This window comes from Pungitius pungitius, chromosome 18, assembly GCF_949316345.1.
Source record: "Pungitius pungitius chromosome 18, fPunPun2.1, whole genome shotgun sequence".
Classification (NCBI taxonomy): Eukaryota; Metazoa; Chordata; class Actinopteri; order Perciformes; family Gasterosteidae; genus Pungitius; species Pungitius pungitius.
In genome coordinates, this window is record NC_084917.1 from 11,650,160 (window position 1) to 11,668,732 (window position 18,573).

Below are 18,573 nucleotides of genomic sequence, written 5' to 3' on the forward strand. Positions count from 1 at the left end.
TCCTTTTGTCCTTTGAGCCCACAGAAGGACAGGGGCAGGCAGTTAGAGCTCGGAGATGTTAGCCTACCCTTTGGCCTACATATTTTCTCCTGATGGAGAGAGGTGTGAGGGGGGGGGGGGGTTGAGAGAGTGCTGGAAGATGAGTGGTTAAGTTTCCACTGACAGGCCCGTCTCTTACCCCATCTGGGGGGGGGAGAGGGGGGGGGCTTTTTCTGGAGCTGAGGTTTGACAGTCAATCAGCCCCCCGGGCAACGAGAGGCTGCCTGCTGACTGACCGAGGGACCACAGAGGCATCCAAGGAGCCCCAGCTGATCTCTTTCAGCGCACTGCAGCTCACAGGAACAAAATAAAATACAACTCAGCTGGGTCAGAGATGATTGAAGTGGAAAAAATGGCTAAAAATCTTTCCGACAAGCTTCAATCTTGTTCATGAGCTTCTTACTTATGGGTTTCAATGGGCTGTTTTTCCATCACCAAACCACATACATTTTTCCTCTTCAGCTTCCTTATTGCTCACTATCTCGTAACTATTTCCCGGACAAAGGAACTTTTTCTGCATCACAGGCCGTCAAAGTTGAGGAGACAGTTTAGGGATGTTTAGTCTTTAATGATCAACATCCTGCTGTGGTGCTGGCTGAACGTACTAATGAGGAGCTGGCTCCCGCTTCCTTTCATCAGTTTAAAAAAAGCTTTTACTGAGTAAAAAAACATTCTTTTCGTGAGCTTGTAACAGATGGAGAGATTGAACGTTGTACGTTGTAACTTTTTGCAATAAAATGTCAGTTTTTGCCAATCAAAGTCAGTTATCAAATACACGTCAAAAACCAAAGACATCCGTAAAAACAAATCCAGAGCCATTCATTTGATTCTTCATGAGGAAGTTGAAATGTAATTAGACAGCATGTCGTTCAGACTGTAATGTTCTTTGACACATACCTGGTTTTTGTTTGTTAAATTCAGCTGACATAACTGTTACAAAATAATTCTCTGAACCCTATAGGACAAAAACATCTACTATAGGACATAATTGAAAACTTACATGTTTGAGTTCAAGCAAAACTTGTCTTGTCAGCTCAATCCTCTTCTTGTTGACATGCTTGATGGCCACCAGGTTCCCCTGTGTAAGAAACAGAGCAATGGATGCAATCTGAGGATGTCTATTTTACATGGCGTGCAAAAATGGAACTTGGCGTAGAAGTAGATAAAGCAAGTAATATAAAAAGCGCACACAAGTATGATTAGAATGGAAAGAGGAATATAGGCAGCATTCAGAGGAGAGAACAGTGAGCTGCAGGTACTTTCAGGGTCTATTTTAGTCCGCTGCTGCAGAACAACGGTATCTGTTGCTTTTGATATGTGAATATCAGTAACCAAAGGCAGCTATGTGAATATCCCTCAAAACAACTGTGTGCGTCCACACAGGAGCTGAGACTTTTATTCGAAAGGAAATATACAGTTAGGAGCTGATGATTGGTGCCATGTGTCAGGGAGTCAATGCATTGGCTTCTTCTAAAAAAAAGAAACACCTGAGATTTTCTGTAGTATTTGTGTGTAGAAGCTCTCTCTCTGTTTGGTGTCAGATGTAATCACCTCAGGCCTGTATCGAATTTAAGAAATGTATCAGGATCCGTTCCAGCTGTACTGTGACATCAGCATTTATATAAAACCTGCATCACACAGCTGAAAGACATTATCATTTTTTAGCATTCTTTTTTGTCACATTTCCTCACACCTCCACCACCTTAAAAGGATGAATTAACTGCAACAAGTTGATGGCCATGACCAGACTGCGAGGGGGGAGTGTGGGAACAAAGAAAGAAAGAAATGGAACGAAGAAGAAGAAGATTCCCACATTCTATAGCTCACATTAACCCAACTACCTAAATTCGCCCACACGCTCCCTGTCTCTCTCCTCTCTCCTCTCTCCGTCTCTCTGGCTTTTCTCTGAGAGTGTGCACGTATGTGGGTGGGAAAGGAGTGCGCAGGAGTTGAAAATGTCAGAACTCACTAAGCCTTACCTTAAAATAGCCCGTTTTTGCAAATAGCTGATATTTTCCATGGGCAGTTATCAAGGAGCCGTAGCTGGAGCCTCTCTGAGACGGTGGTGAGAAGAATACAGAAGAGGAGAAAAAAAAGTCAAGGATTAAACGTCGGTCATTTAAGACCTTCCCTTCACTGCGAGATAGCTCCCTAAAAAGGGTTCATCCACCGACTCTCTCACCCAAAGTACTTTCCCCAGTGAAGCGTGAAATTCTCTTTCGCCTAGATGTGAAATGAGAAATGGAAATACAGCTGATTTCTACTCTTTTTTTTTATACCACCAACTGGAGTCCTTAGGCAAATGTCTGCAGTGCAACCCGGAGTGAATAAAAATCAAGTGGGCGCACTGCATACAGACAGCCAGCACAGTTAACTTTGCATAGAATGCAAATGTTGGCACAACACGGCGCGCTGGAAAATACATCGGTCTGGAAAAAGACTGCGTTTTCCAAACGCACATTATCCCGGAATTGGACGGAAAACCAGTAATGAAAAAGGTGCGCGCATGTGCTTTTCATGAACGCTCGCACGTGTGGGTTCGAAAAAACACAACCCAAAGGACACGCATTAGCCAGCTTAGACAACACAACCCGATACTTGAGGACCATGATGAGGAATGGTATACGTGCGGGCCGGGGCCAGACGGGAGGCTCGTTTTAACATCATTTAATATGCGCCTGCCACCGCAAAACCCAGCCGGGAAAGCTGTGAGGAATGTGTGAACCAACAAAGGATTTGGACCCTCTCGGGGCCGCGGCTTGGCCTTTTCTACGGAGAGCCTCAAACTGCTTCTCAATGCGCAGCCCGCAAACGGTCCCAACTTGGGAAACTTCTAACGCGTCGGCAATGGCATCTTCTCATATTCGGCGGGTCGCATTTTAAAGCAGTGGCGTCTCCATACTGATAAAGTCTCGTGTGATGAAAGCTGGAGACCCGGTGTTGAGTCTCTCCCGCTGGCAGACATGGCAACGTAACCTTCCAGAAGAACACACTGCTAATCACACACCTGATGGAACGTAAGACCATGGAAGAATTATGTAGATGAGATGTTCAGGGCTTCCTGCTTTAAAAATACATTTGAAAGTTAACCACTTTGGTGCTCCTCGCCAGCCCACTTTTACTGTATTGTGAATGTACCACGACAAGGAGAAGATGTTGTACCTGCGACAGGGTGAGCCGACTGCCTGCCCGTTTGTGGTATTTACTGGGGCTCTCAAACTGAAGGTCCTCCCAACGAATCCTCCACAGCATTCCAGCCAGCTCTCTCTCCAGCTTCAGTTTCCTGGGAAAAGGGAAAAACCAGGTGGCGATGTCAAGAAGGACAGCAGCACAACGAACGAGGGGACGATCTCACTTACAGCGTACTGGGTTCATGATTCTTCTGGGAAGGATGACATTTGCTGATGTTTTTATTACAGGTTTGAATCTCCCTAACCCTGCAGAGATGTCTTTCTAATTGCATGTTTGAAACAAAAGCAGAATAACCAACTCTTCACTTTGCTTCCTCATGAATAACCTGCTGGAAGTATCAAGAAAGCTCAAGCTAGTAGAATACATACATATATATATATATACACTTTTTTCAGGATAAAGTACATGGAATTTAAAATATATGCTGTTTTTGTGCAGTATTTACATCTTTCTGGTGGTACTTCCTGACATAGCAGCCTCATATCTGCAGGGACAGTACACGTCTGTATGTGTGTGTTTGGATTCTATTAGATCTTAACTTCATTGGGCCATATGCTCTACTTATTCAACTGGAATGGAATGGAAACTCAGTTTTAGGTGATTTTTTTTTGTCCTTGACAATGGGCTCTTTCTTTCAAACAAATGCTGAAATACACAACAATGTTTTACTGTAAAAAACAACTCAAAAACTGTAAAAATAATGCAACCTTAAAAATGAAAGATTCAAAGTCACAAGACCAATGAAACTAAGAAGACCACTCTGAAATTGTAATCTACAGATTTCTTTTAGCTTAAATATCAAATTTCACATTGCAGGTGACAAACAGAGAACAAAACCAAGTGTTGGGCTCAAGAACTTTCACAAAGTGCGACGAGACAATGACGAATTCTCATCAACACAGAGTTTGTAGTTGCCGTTGCCTCAACGATTACTCAAACAACAATGAAAGAATTGTGTGGCTTATACAAAAATCACCTTTTAATCATCCTAAGACTTGGGCAATTCTCAGAAGCATAATACAGTAAATCACAGTGACATAAAGCTTACATTACATTTCAAAATGCTTTGCAGCTGTAGCAAGTCATAAGAAATGGAATGAAACAAATCCTACATGGATTTATACTGCTGTATGTTCTCTATGAAGTGGCTGTCTTGATTGCATGTGATTTGGTGTTTTGAATATAAATGCGCCTACTTAAGATGTACAAGAACAACATTTGGTACATTTGTTTCAACAACTTTGCGGATTAAAATCCTGTCATAAAATCTGAGCCAAAGCATTTTTAATAAAGTGTCAAACTTAGTCAGTGAAGATACATTTTTGATTCATAACAAAGCTTTTTCTAGTTTTTAAAAAGGCAACAAAAATTGCAGTCCGGCTGAATCCATTGGAAGCGTCTCATTGTCTTATTGTAGAGGGACACAGTACAATGCTGACCTCCGGTTTGACTAAGACGTATTTCATCCGTACAGCACGTTAAGTTTGCTCATTTTAGGAGATTACATTACTGTTAGAACGTAGGGAGTTCGGTTAGAGACACTTTATTGCCTACGGTTTGTTATATTAGGTTTTATTAGAATAGTGTTACAGTTTTGTTTGTGGGTTTCTCTGTCAGCAGGAATACGGAAAAAATACTGTTGGACAAGTGTAGGACGAGGCAAAGAAAGAAGCCATTACATTTTGGAGGAGATTCAAACGATAAGGAAGATGAACACATTATTGTATAACAGTTGAAAAGCGCTTTGTCTGAGCTGTGTGCTCCCTGAGTGCACTTACTCAGAGTATTATTACAGGATAATAGTTCAGGTCAATGTTAGATTAGATTAGATATTAGGTCATGTTGGTCATGTGCTATTTAGTGTTGGGGTGTGATGTGTTAACGGTCTGCACAGCCTGACCAGATTTGATGAACATAGTCATTTTTTGAGTGGGATTTTTGTTTATCATCAGTCTGTCTGGAAAACACAGAGTACCACAGACCAGACCAGACTAAACTATTACTACAGAATCTTTTTGTTTAAAATACTATGAAAAACGAGCAGAGGCCATACATTCCAGCCCAATCTAAAAGGTGTAAAACACTTCCAGATGGCTGCAGGGAATTATTGAAGCGCTTGCACATCACCGCATTTGAGCTTTTCCCCAAAACCATACCAGTTGGCCCCAAAAGGGTTCAAACTTGTTTTCACCAGGGAAAACATTTGTCAGTCATGTGACTTTAATCCACAAACACTCCAGGTCATGCCTATGTGCAACCATTTTAAGGACAGGAAACACCATTTAACCACCAGTGCCCTCCAGCCCCATCCACCACCACCAAAAAAAGAGAAGCATTTTTCAGTTTAAGGAGTCTCGTTTAGACCTCTGGCAGCCAGAGGGGCAAAGTGTGGGGCTCCACACTGGGCCTATTGTTTCATAAGTCCCATATGTGAATACCTCTGCTGGACCAACCCCTCCATTAAAACAACAGAGGCACTGCTGCTCTGGTCAACACCCCTTCTCACCGCTGCTGCACACCAGCCTCACGCCTCACTCGGGACCAACGGAGCGCCGCTGAGCGTCCAGCGCGTTGAATCCCCCGAGTGGTGCAATGTTTTAAGTAGAAATCAGTGAGCATTATTTCTTTTTGATGGAGTTAAATGTTTGCAGTCCACATGTCTGTGTTTTTCAGGTTTCTCAAAAAACAACAAGAATGTTCCAGTGCAGTTAACCGCCTTAAAAAAAATCAGGTTTCAAAATGCTCATGCCGGAAATAAGACTTCTGGGCATTTCAAAAGCAGATTTTTTTCCGAATAAATAAAAAGAAAATTGAACTTACGAGGCTGCATTTCAGGCTAAATGACTATAAATTGTGTTGCATTGCATACGTTTGTGACTTTTGAATAATGCAAGGATGCAGGAACACAAATTTCATACAGAAGTTGATTTTTATTAAGTTGTTTATTCACCATATCTTATTGTGGCGCACATTTTACACTGTACACTATCAGGTCAGAGGAGCAACATGTCACAAAACATATCCAAGTAGCCAGCCATTGTCCTGATACAAAATACATCAATAAGTTCACAGTTTTGGGTCGACTCAATTATGTTGTGTATTTAACATTTTACGCTCTGTGAACTAGACTTAGCGTTCCCATTACACTAAAACAACATGAATTATGAGTATAAAATCTTTATCTTTTAGAAAGAAATTACAAAAAGGCAGCAGCAAATACAAAATGGATTGAATCAATAATACATCTTCTTTTAAAATGTTCATATGAAAAATATAAAAAATCCACATCAATATATCATCCTTATAAATTGTATCCCCCTATGCATGTCAAGCGACCCCAAAGTTAAGAAACTCTTGGTTACTGGCTGATTGATCTGAGAATAACTGTTAACAGTGTCAAAGTTTTAGAAATAGCTTAGTGGTGTTTTTAAAGGTCAAGTAGTGAACACGGAGGCCTCAGAGCAGCTGGGAGGTGAGAGAGGGTGTAAACAGCTCTGCTGACGGCCTCTCCAAAGCTCCACTTGTGTCTGTAGAAACAGGAAGGGGTTCGTTAGCCTTCTACGGTGATTCCATCCGTTCCACTTGAACGCGTGGTTTACATTACATTTACATGTACAGTTTCATGGCCTTGTGGGGCTTGAGGTCAACTCAAAATTCAATGAAAGTGTTTGGGTCTGTCAGAAATAGCTTTGCAAACATGAAACTGTCATTGATTGAATCATCTCAATCTAAATATTTAGTTGGGGCTTGAGCAGATATGTGGGTCAGGACCAGGAATGCGTCATAGAGATTCCCCTTTGGGTTCCCGTAACAGAAACAGACATGTGTTGCTATAAGTCATCAAATGCTATACTCGGATCAAATATTATTTTTAACAAAACTCAAAAAGAAGAGCATATTTTACAAAACATACTCGCCAAGAGTCCAGGGAAACTAGCTAGCTCGTTAGGAAACCATGCTGAGTTTGCTGAACAGCTGAAAAAACAAATATAGAAGGAAATGTCAATGTTCTCAGAATTAAGGGCACACTTAACCTCTAATTATGTGGTAGTTCTTTTATCCACATAAAATGATCAACACAGATTCCGGTTTAGTGGATTTACCTCAGGCGGCTAGCTGCTCCTCAGTCTTGCTTCCATCATTCCTCGGATCAAAATCCATTCTGATCGGCTGGTGATTAACACTTGTTTGTGTTAATAGTCAGTATTAGAATCAGATCAGATTACCGGTGTGATTTGTTAGTCAGAGCTGAGAAGGGAAATAAAAGTGAGCTCTTCCTGTATAATAGTTAATTAATCATGTATATAATTAAACACCTATGTAGAGACACCTTTGAAGAAGTGATGAAAACAGGAAAAAATGGAAAGAATAGTTGACTTTCATCGTTGAAATTTCCTTGAATTTAGCAATCCTCCCAATCACCTAACTGCCAACGGCATGCATGGTTTCCCTTTTGTGTATTTAAATGTTGATCAATCTATTTCTCATTATGAATTTCATTAACAGCACATAGGTTGTGCACTAGAGACACAGGCCTTTAGTTGAATTTTAGTTTTACAGCTGAATGCAGTGCAGTAAAAGTTTACTATCATTAAAAAAGAGGCAGGCAATTATTTTAACCAAACATACACAGCTGCTCGGGGGCGACAACACCGACAATTATTCAAACATCTATTTTAAATTAGTGAATTCCATTTAATTTCTCCATCCTGTATCCAGTTAAATACGGCTTGTGACGCCCCCCATTCTGCAACCCATAATGTTCAGGCTATTCAATTCAGTCCAGGTCTTGACGGGTGATTATTTATTCAACTAATGACTACCAGGCAAAACAACTTTATATATAACAGTTAGAAAACAGTAAGAAAAAATCCTACTATTTCAACACAATATCTTGGTATTTGATTAGGTATGTTAAAAAAGTGTTTGCAGTTATATAAAGACAACATTCAAAGTTGACCCCTCGTATCCGGCTCAACGAGAATGAAGTCGCTTATCAGTCCCAGAATCCCCGACGTTTTTAAACAAACCTTTGCTGTTTCAATTCATTATATTAGCATTTTTCTGGCCGTGCATGTCTGCTCCCTTTTGGTGGCTTCCTCTTGGCTGCGTGCTTATCTGGCACCCGGCCGCTACGTTTTAATACGGGTTGAAGCCCAGAAATGTCCAGAAGAAATACAAAATGACAGGGAAAATTCAGGTTCCTGTGGTTATGAGTGATGATTGAGAGGGATCCATTTGAAAGTGTTTTTGCATTGTTTTTGAAGGAAAAAGCTACTCATTTGGTTGAAATCCAGAAATCCAGGTTGTTCTTGTCAGTGAATATTCGGACCAAACAAAACAGTTTGTTCTGCATTGGAAGCACGTTTTCAAATCGTCGTTACCACAGAGGCCGATTTTTTCAATATTACTTTTCGCATTCACACATCATCATCGGCTGTGTGTGAAAATCCAAATAGGTGGTGTGGTTTTAATCTAGCACAGAGAAAGCATATTAATAAACACACTGATGATAATTTAGTGAGAATACCAGTGAGCATCATTCTAGCCCAGTACGGTATATGAGCTCACTTTGGAAACTTAAACACACTTCATCGCTGCATTTATGCCGTCACCTGCTGAGCCGTTGCTGTAGCAACAAGTGTAAACACCACACTGGCACCTACAGCAGCAAGGCCCCATAAGCTCTGTTTCAATTCTCTCATCATATTCTCTCTATCTCAGAAAAAAAGGAGATCATCTCTGCATGTCCACTGAGCTAAAAAGCAGCAAAGACAGGAAGCACATCATCTCCTTGCAATTAAACTCACCTGTAAATGAGGAAACTGGAGATTCCAAAGATAATGAGCGCTAAGCCGGATCCCACAGCTACAATACCCAAAACTGGCAGATTATCTGGAAAACAGGTGTAGAAGGTTTCCTCTCACATGTTGAACAGATGTCTACATTCATATCTTTATAAAGAGAAAAAAATGACAACTGTGGTTTAGAAGACACAGCTGTGACTTCCTGAACCACAGCTGCATTGATTTAGGAATCGGTCAGCCACAACAACCAAAAACAATTTAACAGCTTGGGCCTAACTGATATGTGTTTAAAACCCTAATGGAGACTAATTACAACAGCTGCTGATGTTATATTCATCATTAGAGAACATTAATTTCCAACACTAATAAACATTAGAGGATGTTTATTTCACTGGATGTATATAAACAGTGAACATCTGTAACAAGCAATTACAATCACCTCGTACATCAAAAAACGTGCAGACTTCTACGGAGCGTGATTGCGACCACATTTGTTGTACCCGGAAAACCAACATGATCCAGAATCAAATGTTTCCCTCACAACATAATTAACAGTGCTGTTTTTTTTTGTTAGAAAACGTAATGTTTTACGGGGACCTGAGCTGAGCCAGGAAACTTTCAGTGAAGCACAGCGACTCCAGCATCCTGGCCTTCTCCATGTGTTCACTCTGCGGATACAACACTGATGCCTTTGTGCTTTGTGGGGCCGTATTTTTGTTAATCCTTAATTTGTTTTCTTTAAATTCCCCAACACTCATGTTCATTGATGCTGAAAGCAACACTTGAGAAGGTGACACCCAGGCTCCCAACTATAAATTATTTGAGTCTGATTTATGGCTCTTCCACTCACAATCCCCCCTCACATCAAAATACATTTGTAATTCAAGTGGTTTTCCTCCTCAGCTTATCGTCTGTGACATTTCTCTTTGAAACTATCACGCTGTTCAAGCAAAAAAGATCCCTTTCAGCAATTATCTTTAACTGCAACAAATATTACACTTTTACATTTGCTCTTTCACTTCATTGAGTTGAGATTAAATGAAGGAAAACACATTTATCATGACAGCATCAACACAAATATCATAAGCCCTGTAGAGATGACAGCAAAAATATAAACAAAGCATTTGTGCACCTTAATGTGCATGTGATGAGAGATTCAATCTTACTTAACTTGTCACAACTCTTTTCATGCAATTTCCTGAAATGAGTGTTTCCATTAGTCATTCCTCTGTAGCTTGTTCCTAGAGAATATTTCACCTCAAACACATGTATAATCATCCGTAGGCAGATTTAACTTTTGACATACCATCAACGCAGGAAGGCTCGTCTGTGGAAAACACACAAGGGGGGTTATCCAGCGGTGGGCCCCCACTGGGCCACTGGATCTTCTCTGTCTGTGACCAAATGATGTCTTTGGTGGTTCCATTGTAGTACGCAACCAGCTGCAACACACAGGAAATAATAATAAGTGGAGCGTGTTGCAACGTTAGCTCACTCATTCATAGTCCTGTGGACATTTCTGAATGAACTGCTGATGTCACCTATCTAACAGCTGATAGAAGGACATGTTACATTAGCACTTCTCCACAGAGGGTTTCTGTTGATGGCCGGAAAAAGTCAAATCATTTTCTGTTTTTCTATTCTAGTATTTACTACAGCACTTTTTGTTAAAATGGTGTAAAAGTGCTGTGCCTTGAGCCTCACAGAGCATGGCTGCAGTAAAGTCTTATGCTGAGTAACAAGTAACAGGCCACAAGTCATTTTCAAAGGAAGCTGGTGCCATAAAGCTGCAAAAGGACGCCTGCCCTTGTCGCTGCGTGACGCACTCTCAATCAAAGATGAACCGGCTTCATTTTTTCAGCACTCAAGCCATCTTTTGGTTTTGTTTCACCCTTTTCTGTCCCCTTCTCTTTAGTCCCCCACAATTCCTGCTCCTCTTTCCGCTTGCGTGACCAACATCCAGAATAGCGCCTAACATAGTATATGTGAGCTTGTAATTGATGGTAGGCCTACAGCCTCAGGAGAAGCATCTGTTGTCCTGCTGTGAAACACGACTCCCGTGTTTCTAACTAGCCGGAGGAGTTTTTCTGGTCTCCACCAAGGCTCCCGGCGAGTTGTGTCGTCTCCGCTAAAACCTTAAAGGCAGTTGACCCAACGTAGGATCATCCAAACAATGCAGCACTATTCCAGCACCATCTGAAATAGTAACACTAATTCAGTTAAGCCACCTGTGTTTACTGCACTGCACTCCTCCAGAAATTCACTCCATGCTTGCATTCACTCCTAAAACCTCCAATTCATACAAGTATGCAGGCTACTCTGAATATTTGAATATTCACTATGAACACGGGGGGCATCGTTATGTTGAAACAGGAATGTGCACACCGTTATCTAAAATGACATCATATGCTGCAACAGTGAAGGGGAATTCCCTCAATCGTATCGACTTGTTGTTTACAGGTCTTGGAGAACCCTGTGGGATGTCCAATAAACAAAAGTGATGTCACTTGTGTCAGTGTTGAACGGGGCAGAAGACTTTTAGTTTAAAGTAAGATTGTGTAACTATGTGAACACATGTTTAGAACATCTGTTTATGCGCTGTGGATCAGAACCAAATATGTGTTATCTCATCTTCTGGTAAACACATGTAAGGTAAGAGTCATGTTCTTAGACTTATTTCTTTTTCAGTTGTTTGATTATACCAATAGCCATGTCAATTAACGAGCAATGTAAGATATCTTGTATTTTTCGATAACTGTTGGCATGCAGTATGAAAATTAAATTAGATAAAGAAGATACAAAAAGTAAACACAGCGAGTAAATTCATCAAAACTAAATGGTCATTTCAATAGTGACATTGTATTTTACTATATTCAGTGTGGGGGTTTCCAGCCGGTTGGCTGGCTGCTTGGGTCAATCGGTCATTAAAACGGTCCAATTAAAAGCCGAGGATAAATTAGACCACGCAGTCACGCTGACAGCCTCTGAGGACCGCTATGAAATTCTAACTTAAGTCCGCAGCTAACCCACTTCTTCTCCCCTCAGCGGAAGAAAAACAGACACACACTGGGGCAGTTCACGACCCTGTTTGCAGAGCAAGACATACAGTACACAAATATTTTCATTGGACTCTGAGGGAAATTTGAGGTTTTATGCATCTTATCATTAGAGAAGTCAGAACAGAATACATCCCGAATAGTTATGTATATTGGCTTTTATTTCTTTAAAGACTGAGGTTTTGAACTAAGTCTCTTGAAAACAGCTAGAATTTTAATTTAGAAATAAGACACACATGAAGTGAATTAGCTCTCAATGTGGTCGGGCATTATCGTTATTTGTCTTAACAGCTCTACATTCTTAGATAAGTTATATAGTTAATACCAGTGGAATAAATGAGGACAATAATTTCTTTGTAGGATACAAGAAGCCAATGTTCCGTAAAGACGCCGGCCTTATATGTTGACAATGAGACTCTGCAAACTCATCAATAGTATTTAAAACGTTGTGACATCATTGTAGTAACTAACCTAAAAAAGAAAGGTTGACCGAGTCCTTATCAGCTCAGTCCATGCCGACAAAAAGGACTCAATGCCAAATCTGCTTTAAATAACACACAGACTGTGCCAGTCCAAACACGGGTTTGATGGAAACACATTTAGGTTCTTTATAAATCTCTATTGAAATCCCCTTATCGTCCTGCCAAATGTCTCAACTTTTGATGATATTAGTGTTAATTTTGCCAGCTTTAACTCACAGGCCTACTTTTAAATCAGTTCCCTCCCGACATTGAATCCTGTCAAACCTCTTCTGTCAGCAATATCCCATACCCCAATAGAAAATAACAATTTATAAACAACATATTAGAGCAGTAAAAGAAATGTCCATTAACATGAATTCATCTACCACCCCGATATCAAACTCTGCTGAAGATCTCCAACGCATTGAACACAACATACATGATGTAACAGTGACTCACCCCGTACTCTCCTGTCTCCTGGTTGGTCATTGCCCACAGGTTGATGTCTATGTCCCTGGCATTTTTTTCGTCTGTGGTAACAAATCCTGTCACTCCTAAAAACACAAAGCATTCCCACATTAAGAGTCTGGGGCAGCATCATATAGCGTGTGGCCTATTTACTGTCGCTCCAATTCAAATTTGCTTGATTCACTGTGCAAACTGAGGGCTTTTTCTACGTCTTCATGTAATTATGGCATTAACTTACATTCCTTGACAATCCGGATCAGCGTAATGCTTCTGCTAAACTGATTTTAACATTTAGTTTAAGATGACTCTGCAGCCATACTTAATCACCCTTGTGCATCATCTTGTCTCCCACCTACTGAACACTGTAGAAAACGATTGGAAAAGACTTGTTATGTGAGAAGAAAGTAGAAAAGAATGTCTGCGCAAGTTTTGGACAAAAAAGCATTGTCAAAAGAACCAAACAACTTTCAGTTATTTTTTTCAACATTGGCCCTATTTTTCATCAATCCTGCTGAGCAAAACAACCATCAATGACACCCCTTTGTTCCGCGTCTGCCAAAATAACGTGTCATCTGGCAGCCAACAGCATGAATAAGGAAATGTGAGAGCACCCACCTCCGGCATTAAATGGACTACTAACAGGAGTGCTTTGTGATAAAAGTGTAATTATTGTGTTGGTGTTATTTTTGAACAACATTTGGTACACAAACGCAAAGTAAATACATACCTGTACATTGATCCTCTGAAACCTGCTTTCATGTACGGAGCAGTCGTTACAAGTTAAGCCACTTTAGCTCACCCCAGAATCGACGGTTCTGCATCCTCATCGTGATGTTGATGCCGTCGTTCTGAGCTCCGCCCTCCGCCAGCGTCTCCTCCAAGGCCATCGCGTACAGCACGAAACCATCATAGAAGCTGCCGGCGATGTAGTCCATCTGCAAGGAGAGAGGCCTCATTTTGAACGACAGGGAGACGATCGAATGTTTTTAACACACGTTTATGATTATGAAATTTGAAAGATTTAGCTAATATTCAAGAGCCTCCTTCTATGAAAAACCTTGATTTGGGAAGGTGATTGTTTGTTTCCCAGCTGTTTCCCAACAGCTGAGATGAAAGCAATGATAAAAACAAAGGTATTAATAGCTAACATCTCTTAGCAACAACAATCTCTTCTCTCTCGTTTTAGCTTATAAAGAATTAAAGGTGTCTTAAAGTTGCTGAGAAAACAACCGTTTTTTGATAACTGACCAATGATGGTTCCAAATGCACACCGAAATCCTTCTGGGCTCTGGCGTGGAGTTTCCTCTGGAAGTTCGTGTACTCTGGATTGTCAGGAGGTCGGTACGTTATGACGAAAACAGACTGGAGGAGACACAGATCAAAAGTTTGGGTGATGACATAAAATAATAATTTTCAGCCAAACTTCTGTTCAAACACTTTCCTCAAATGCCTTGAATGAATGAATTTGTTATTGGTTTATTATATACTTGCTGCTACCACAACAACAAGGTTTAGACATTTTTAGGGAAAACCTTTGGCTTTGCTCTTAACAGGAGGAGCTGCGTTGTTTTTCATGTTGCAGCACTCATGGCCAACCATCACAAAGAGATTAACACTCACAAAAACATCTGGCCATAATGATCACCTTATGGTTCACAGACAAATTAACGCCTCGAGAAGTTAGTTATATGCCAAAAAAACTGTTTTCTTCTTGATATAAATGCAATCTTTGTGAAGAGTAATTTTTGCACAAACAAAGCAATATCTTTAATGCGTGGAGGCTTGTTAAAGCAGCTTTTAGATTTCTTTATTTCAACAACATGAAAACGGGAACTAATGGGAAACTTTGGTATTGTTCCATCTGGGTGCTATATTTCAACAGTTTGAATGAATGTCAACTTTTAATACCTAAAATATGTGCAATGAATGTGCAGCATAGGGTTAGGGTTAGGGTTATGCGCACTACTAAAACGTAGAATGCCATTAGTTGGGGTTTTTCATGAATATTTGGAGATGTGTGAGGAGCTAGGAACAACAAAAAGTCATCTTTAAGTCCTGCAAATGGAATTTAAAATGTCCTGATTGCTTTTTTAATATTGTGAATTTTTAAAGCATTTTTAGCAAAAGTCCATTGTAACACAAATGGAATTAATGAATGTGAAGCAATATTTAAATTCATAAGGCCGCTCTGCGTCAACTCTCAACACTTAACCAAATCCAATTAAGAGAAGCCAGTGTGACATTTAGGGAGATAAACACAAGTGGGCCCACTCTGTTACGTCTCAGTGCAGTAATTTGTAGGGTGAAAGGCTTCCTGTGAAAACATACATCCCCCATTCATTACTATCTAGAGAGAATTTCAGGCCTTATTCTGGTTGAAAGGATTGGGGGGGGTCTTTTTTCCTCTGGGAGACACAATTTGCACAAGTCATCAATGATGAAGCCACCTAAGATCATCAGTTAGAGTGCACTTAAACGTGTCATTACCATAAAAGCCTTTTGGAAGACGTGATATTTACTCCAAAACAATGGAACCTGAAAGTATTTAAACCAATTGTCAGCTTTTAGTACTTCCTTCTGTGTTATTCCGTCAGTGGGGATCTGATTCATATTATAGGGTCAGGAGGGAAAACGAAGAGAGAATAAAATATGGTTGTTATAGACATCAATTATCATGCCAAAGTGGTGGTTTTGGCCTTTTATTATTTCATGCCTCCAATTACAAAGTGGGTGAAACTACGACAGCCCACATTCAATGAATCTACAGAGTGAACACAGCCTAAATGTTATCCCCAGATGCATCATACGTGTTCCTATGTGCGTGCATGTGTTCGGGTGTTCTGTACCTTAAACACCTTGATGGGATCGGCCCAGTCGGCGTCGGAGTTCTGCCACGGTTTGCGATGCGTCAAGCTCTCCGCAAACACGTCCAGATAGAAAATGGCGTAGTTTTCTGGGTCCTGGATCTCCCTCTGAAACAGTTTCATGATGTTCCAGAAAGAATCCAGGGGCCCGCAGATGTATACAACTGCAGACAGAACAACAACAAACAAAAAAGTGGTTTACCTCACGTCATTTTTCTTAAATATTGCTTTTATTGCCATTGAATTTCTATTGCGATTTTTTTCCAAAACATTGTGCATTGCAATAGATTTAATCGAGATGTCAACGCAGTGCATTTGTATTGAAAACAGGTAGGTAAACAAAACTTGAAGGTCTCAATGCTCGATAAGATGGAGATTGTGTAGAGTAGTAAGTGCTGTTTGACAAGTGTAACTTTCCCCACTCAATCCGTAGTTAAATACAACATCTACACCACAGCGCTCTACACAATGTTCAGATTGTTGTCTACGTCTCAGTTCGTTTGTCAACACGTTTGGATTTTTCAATTCCACAGTGAGTCTTATTTGATTGTTTTCACTTAAAACCAGCAGTAAGCATAAACGAATAAATGCCAGATGTAGAGACCGATCAGCATCTGCAACAACAGGCCAAACCAATGAGGAGCAGGAGGTGGCTTGGAAATCCACCAGTCCGGGGTTGAACGCTCCACTGGAGGAGCCTGCAGCAGGTGGGCGGAGTTTCACTAACCTCTCTGCTACTAAACACACTCTTTGTTTTGATGTCTTGCCCCTAAATCCCCAAATTTCCTTTCAGTTAGCTCTGCGTGTGTTGATGTTTTGAACCTCGGCTGTGACCTGTGCTTAGTTTCATAGCATCCAGTGAGCTGGGAGGTAGTTGTGTGTTTGGTGCAGGGTGCTGTGAGGTAGTCCTATCACCTTATTTACTGTGGCTGGTCTTGCCTCTTTGTGTTTCAGTTCAACTGCTGCTATTCTATCAAGAGTTGAGTGCTGTATTTTCCTACATTTTTTCTAGTAACACATCCTGAAGTCAACAGCATACCATTGGTAGTGGATAATACTCTTGGATGGAGAAATTCATTATTCAGCCAGACATTTTAGGCCAAATATTTGCCTCGAGTAACCTTTGATTCTGTCTATCTGTCGATTCCACAAAAACAAGTTTTACATTTGGAGGAAGTCTCCTCGCTTTGCTCGTATCTCTATACATATTTAAACTATTGCAATGTTGTATATAAATAGAATAAATCTGACAAAAGCTGCAGATATGCAAAAATAAAGTAAAATGTATATTAGAAGAAGCAAAAAAGCCAAAATCGAGCCAGAAATCCTTCAAAGGTGAATGTGGGTACGGAGCATTTCTCACAGTATAAATATACAGAGGAAGTAAATGGACTCAAGCTGTTCCTATCAGACACTGTTGCTCTAAATATGACCATGTTTGTTCCCTGATCATAACTAATTCATGATTATTTCAACCCAAAGGCAACAGATGTCCTAATATCTCATTTGAAGATCTTTCCCAAACCCAACAAAATATTTTGAGCCTAAACAATAGCCGACCATAGCCCACCACAGCCCTCTATAGCCCATCATAGCCCTCTATAGACCACCAGAGCCCACCAGAGCCCACCATATCCTACCATAGCCAAACATAGACCACCATAGCAAACCATATCCTACCATATCCAAACATAGCCCACCATATCCTACCATAGCCAAACATAGACCACCATAGCAAACCATATCCTACCATATCCTACCATAGCCAAACATAGACCACCATAGCAAACCATATCCTACCATATCCTACCATAGCCACCATATCCAAACATAGCCCACCATAGCCCACCACAGCCCACTATAGCCCACTTTAGCACACCATAGCCACCATATCCAAACATAGCCCACCATAGCCCACCACAGCCCACTATAGCCCACCATAGCCTACCATATCCAAACATAGCCCACAATAGCCCACCATAGCCAAACATAGCCCACCATAGCCAACCATATATCCTAACATAGCTCAACATAGCCTACCATAGCCCACCATAGCCAACCATATCCTACCATAGCCCACCATACCCAACCATATCCTACCATAGCCTACAATAGCCCACCATAGCCCACCAGAGCCCACTATAGCCCACCATAGCCTACCACATCCTACCATAGCCCACCATACCCAACCATATCCTACCATAGCCTACAATAGCCCACCATAGCCCACCACAGCCCACTATAGCCCACCATAGCCTACCATATCCAAACATAGCCCACAATAGCCCACCATAGCCAAACATAGCCCACCATAGCCAACCATATATCCTAACATAGCCCACCATAGCCAACCATATATCCTAACATAGCCCACCATAGCCCACCATAGCCCACCATAGCCAACCATATCCTACCATAGCCCACCATAGCCAACCATATCCTACCATAGCCTACAATAGCCCACCATAGCCCACCATAGCCAACCATAGCGCACCATAACACACCATAACCCACCATAGCCCACCATAGCCCACCATAGCCTACCATAGCCAACCATAGCCCACCATAACACACCATAACCCACCATAGCCTACCATAGCCAACCATAGCCCACCATAACACACCATAACCCACCATAGCCCACCATAGCCTACCATAGTGGTGTGAAATCACAAACATTGATATT

General features: G+C 41.0%; 1 protein-coding gene and 1 long non-coding RNA gene across 2 annotated transcripts in view; both read right to left on the minus strand.

The window, feature by feature from the left end:
- Nucleotides 1–18,573, minus strand: part of npr2 (natriuretic peptide receptor 2) — a 41,576-nt gene that overhangs the window by 16,771 nt on the left and 6,232 nt on the right. Inside the window, exons 2-10 of the mRNA XM_037485316.2 lie at nucleotides 15,870–16,051; nucleotides 14,272–14,385; nucleotides 13,823–13,958; nucleotides 13,015–13,109; nucleotides 10,345–10,480; nucleotides 9,042–9,126; nucleotides 3,202–3,322; nucleotides 2,019–2,093; nucleotides 1,040–1,117 (exon numbers count right to left, since the gene is read on the minus strand). Of these exons, the coding sequence (XP_037341213.2) occupies nucleotides 1,040–1,117; nucleotides 2,019–2,093; nucleotides 3,202–3,322; nucleotides 9,042–9,126; nucleotides 10,345–10,480; nucleotides 13,015–13,109; nucleotides 13,823–13,958; nucleotides 14,272–14,385; nucleotides 15,870–16,051 (1,022 nt within the window). The remainder of the gene's footprint in view (nucleotides 1–1,039; nucleotides 1,118–2,018; nucleotides 2,094–3,201; nucleotides 3,323–9,041; nucleotides 9,127–10,344; nucleotides 10,481–13,014; nucleotides 13,110–13,822; nucleotides 13,959–14,271; nucleotides 14,386–15,869; nucleotides 16,052–18,573) is intronic.
- Nucleotides 6,203–7,762, minus strand: LOC134107218 (uncharacterized). The gene is made up of 3 exons (XR_009942709.1): nucleotides 7,335–7,762; nucleotides 7,145–7,206; nucleotides 6,203–6,758 (listed from the first exon to the last, which is right to left on the minus strand). It is a non-coding gene; the product is annotated as an uncharacterized LOC134107218 (long non-coding RNA).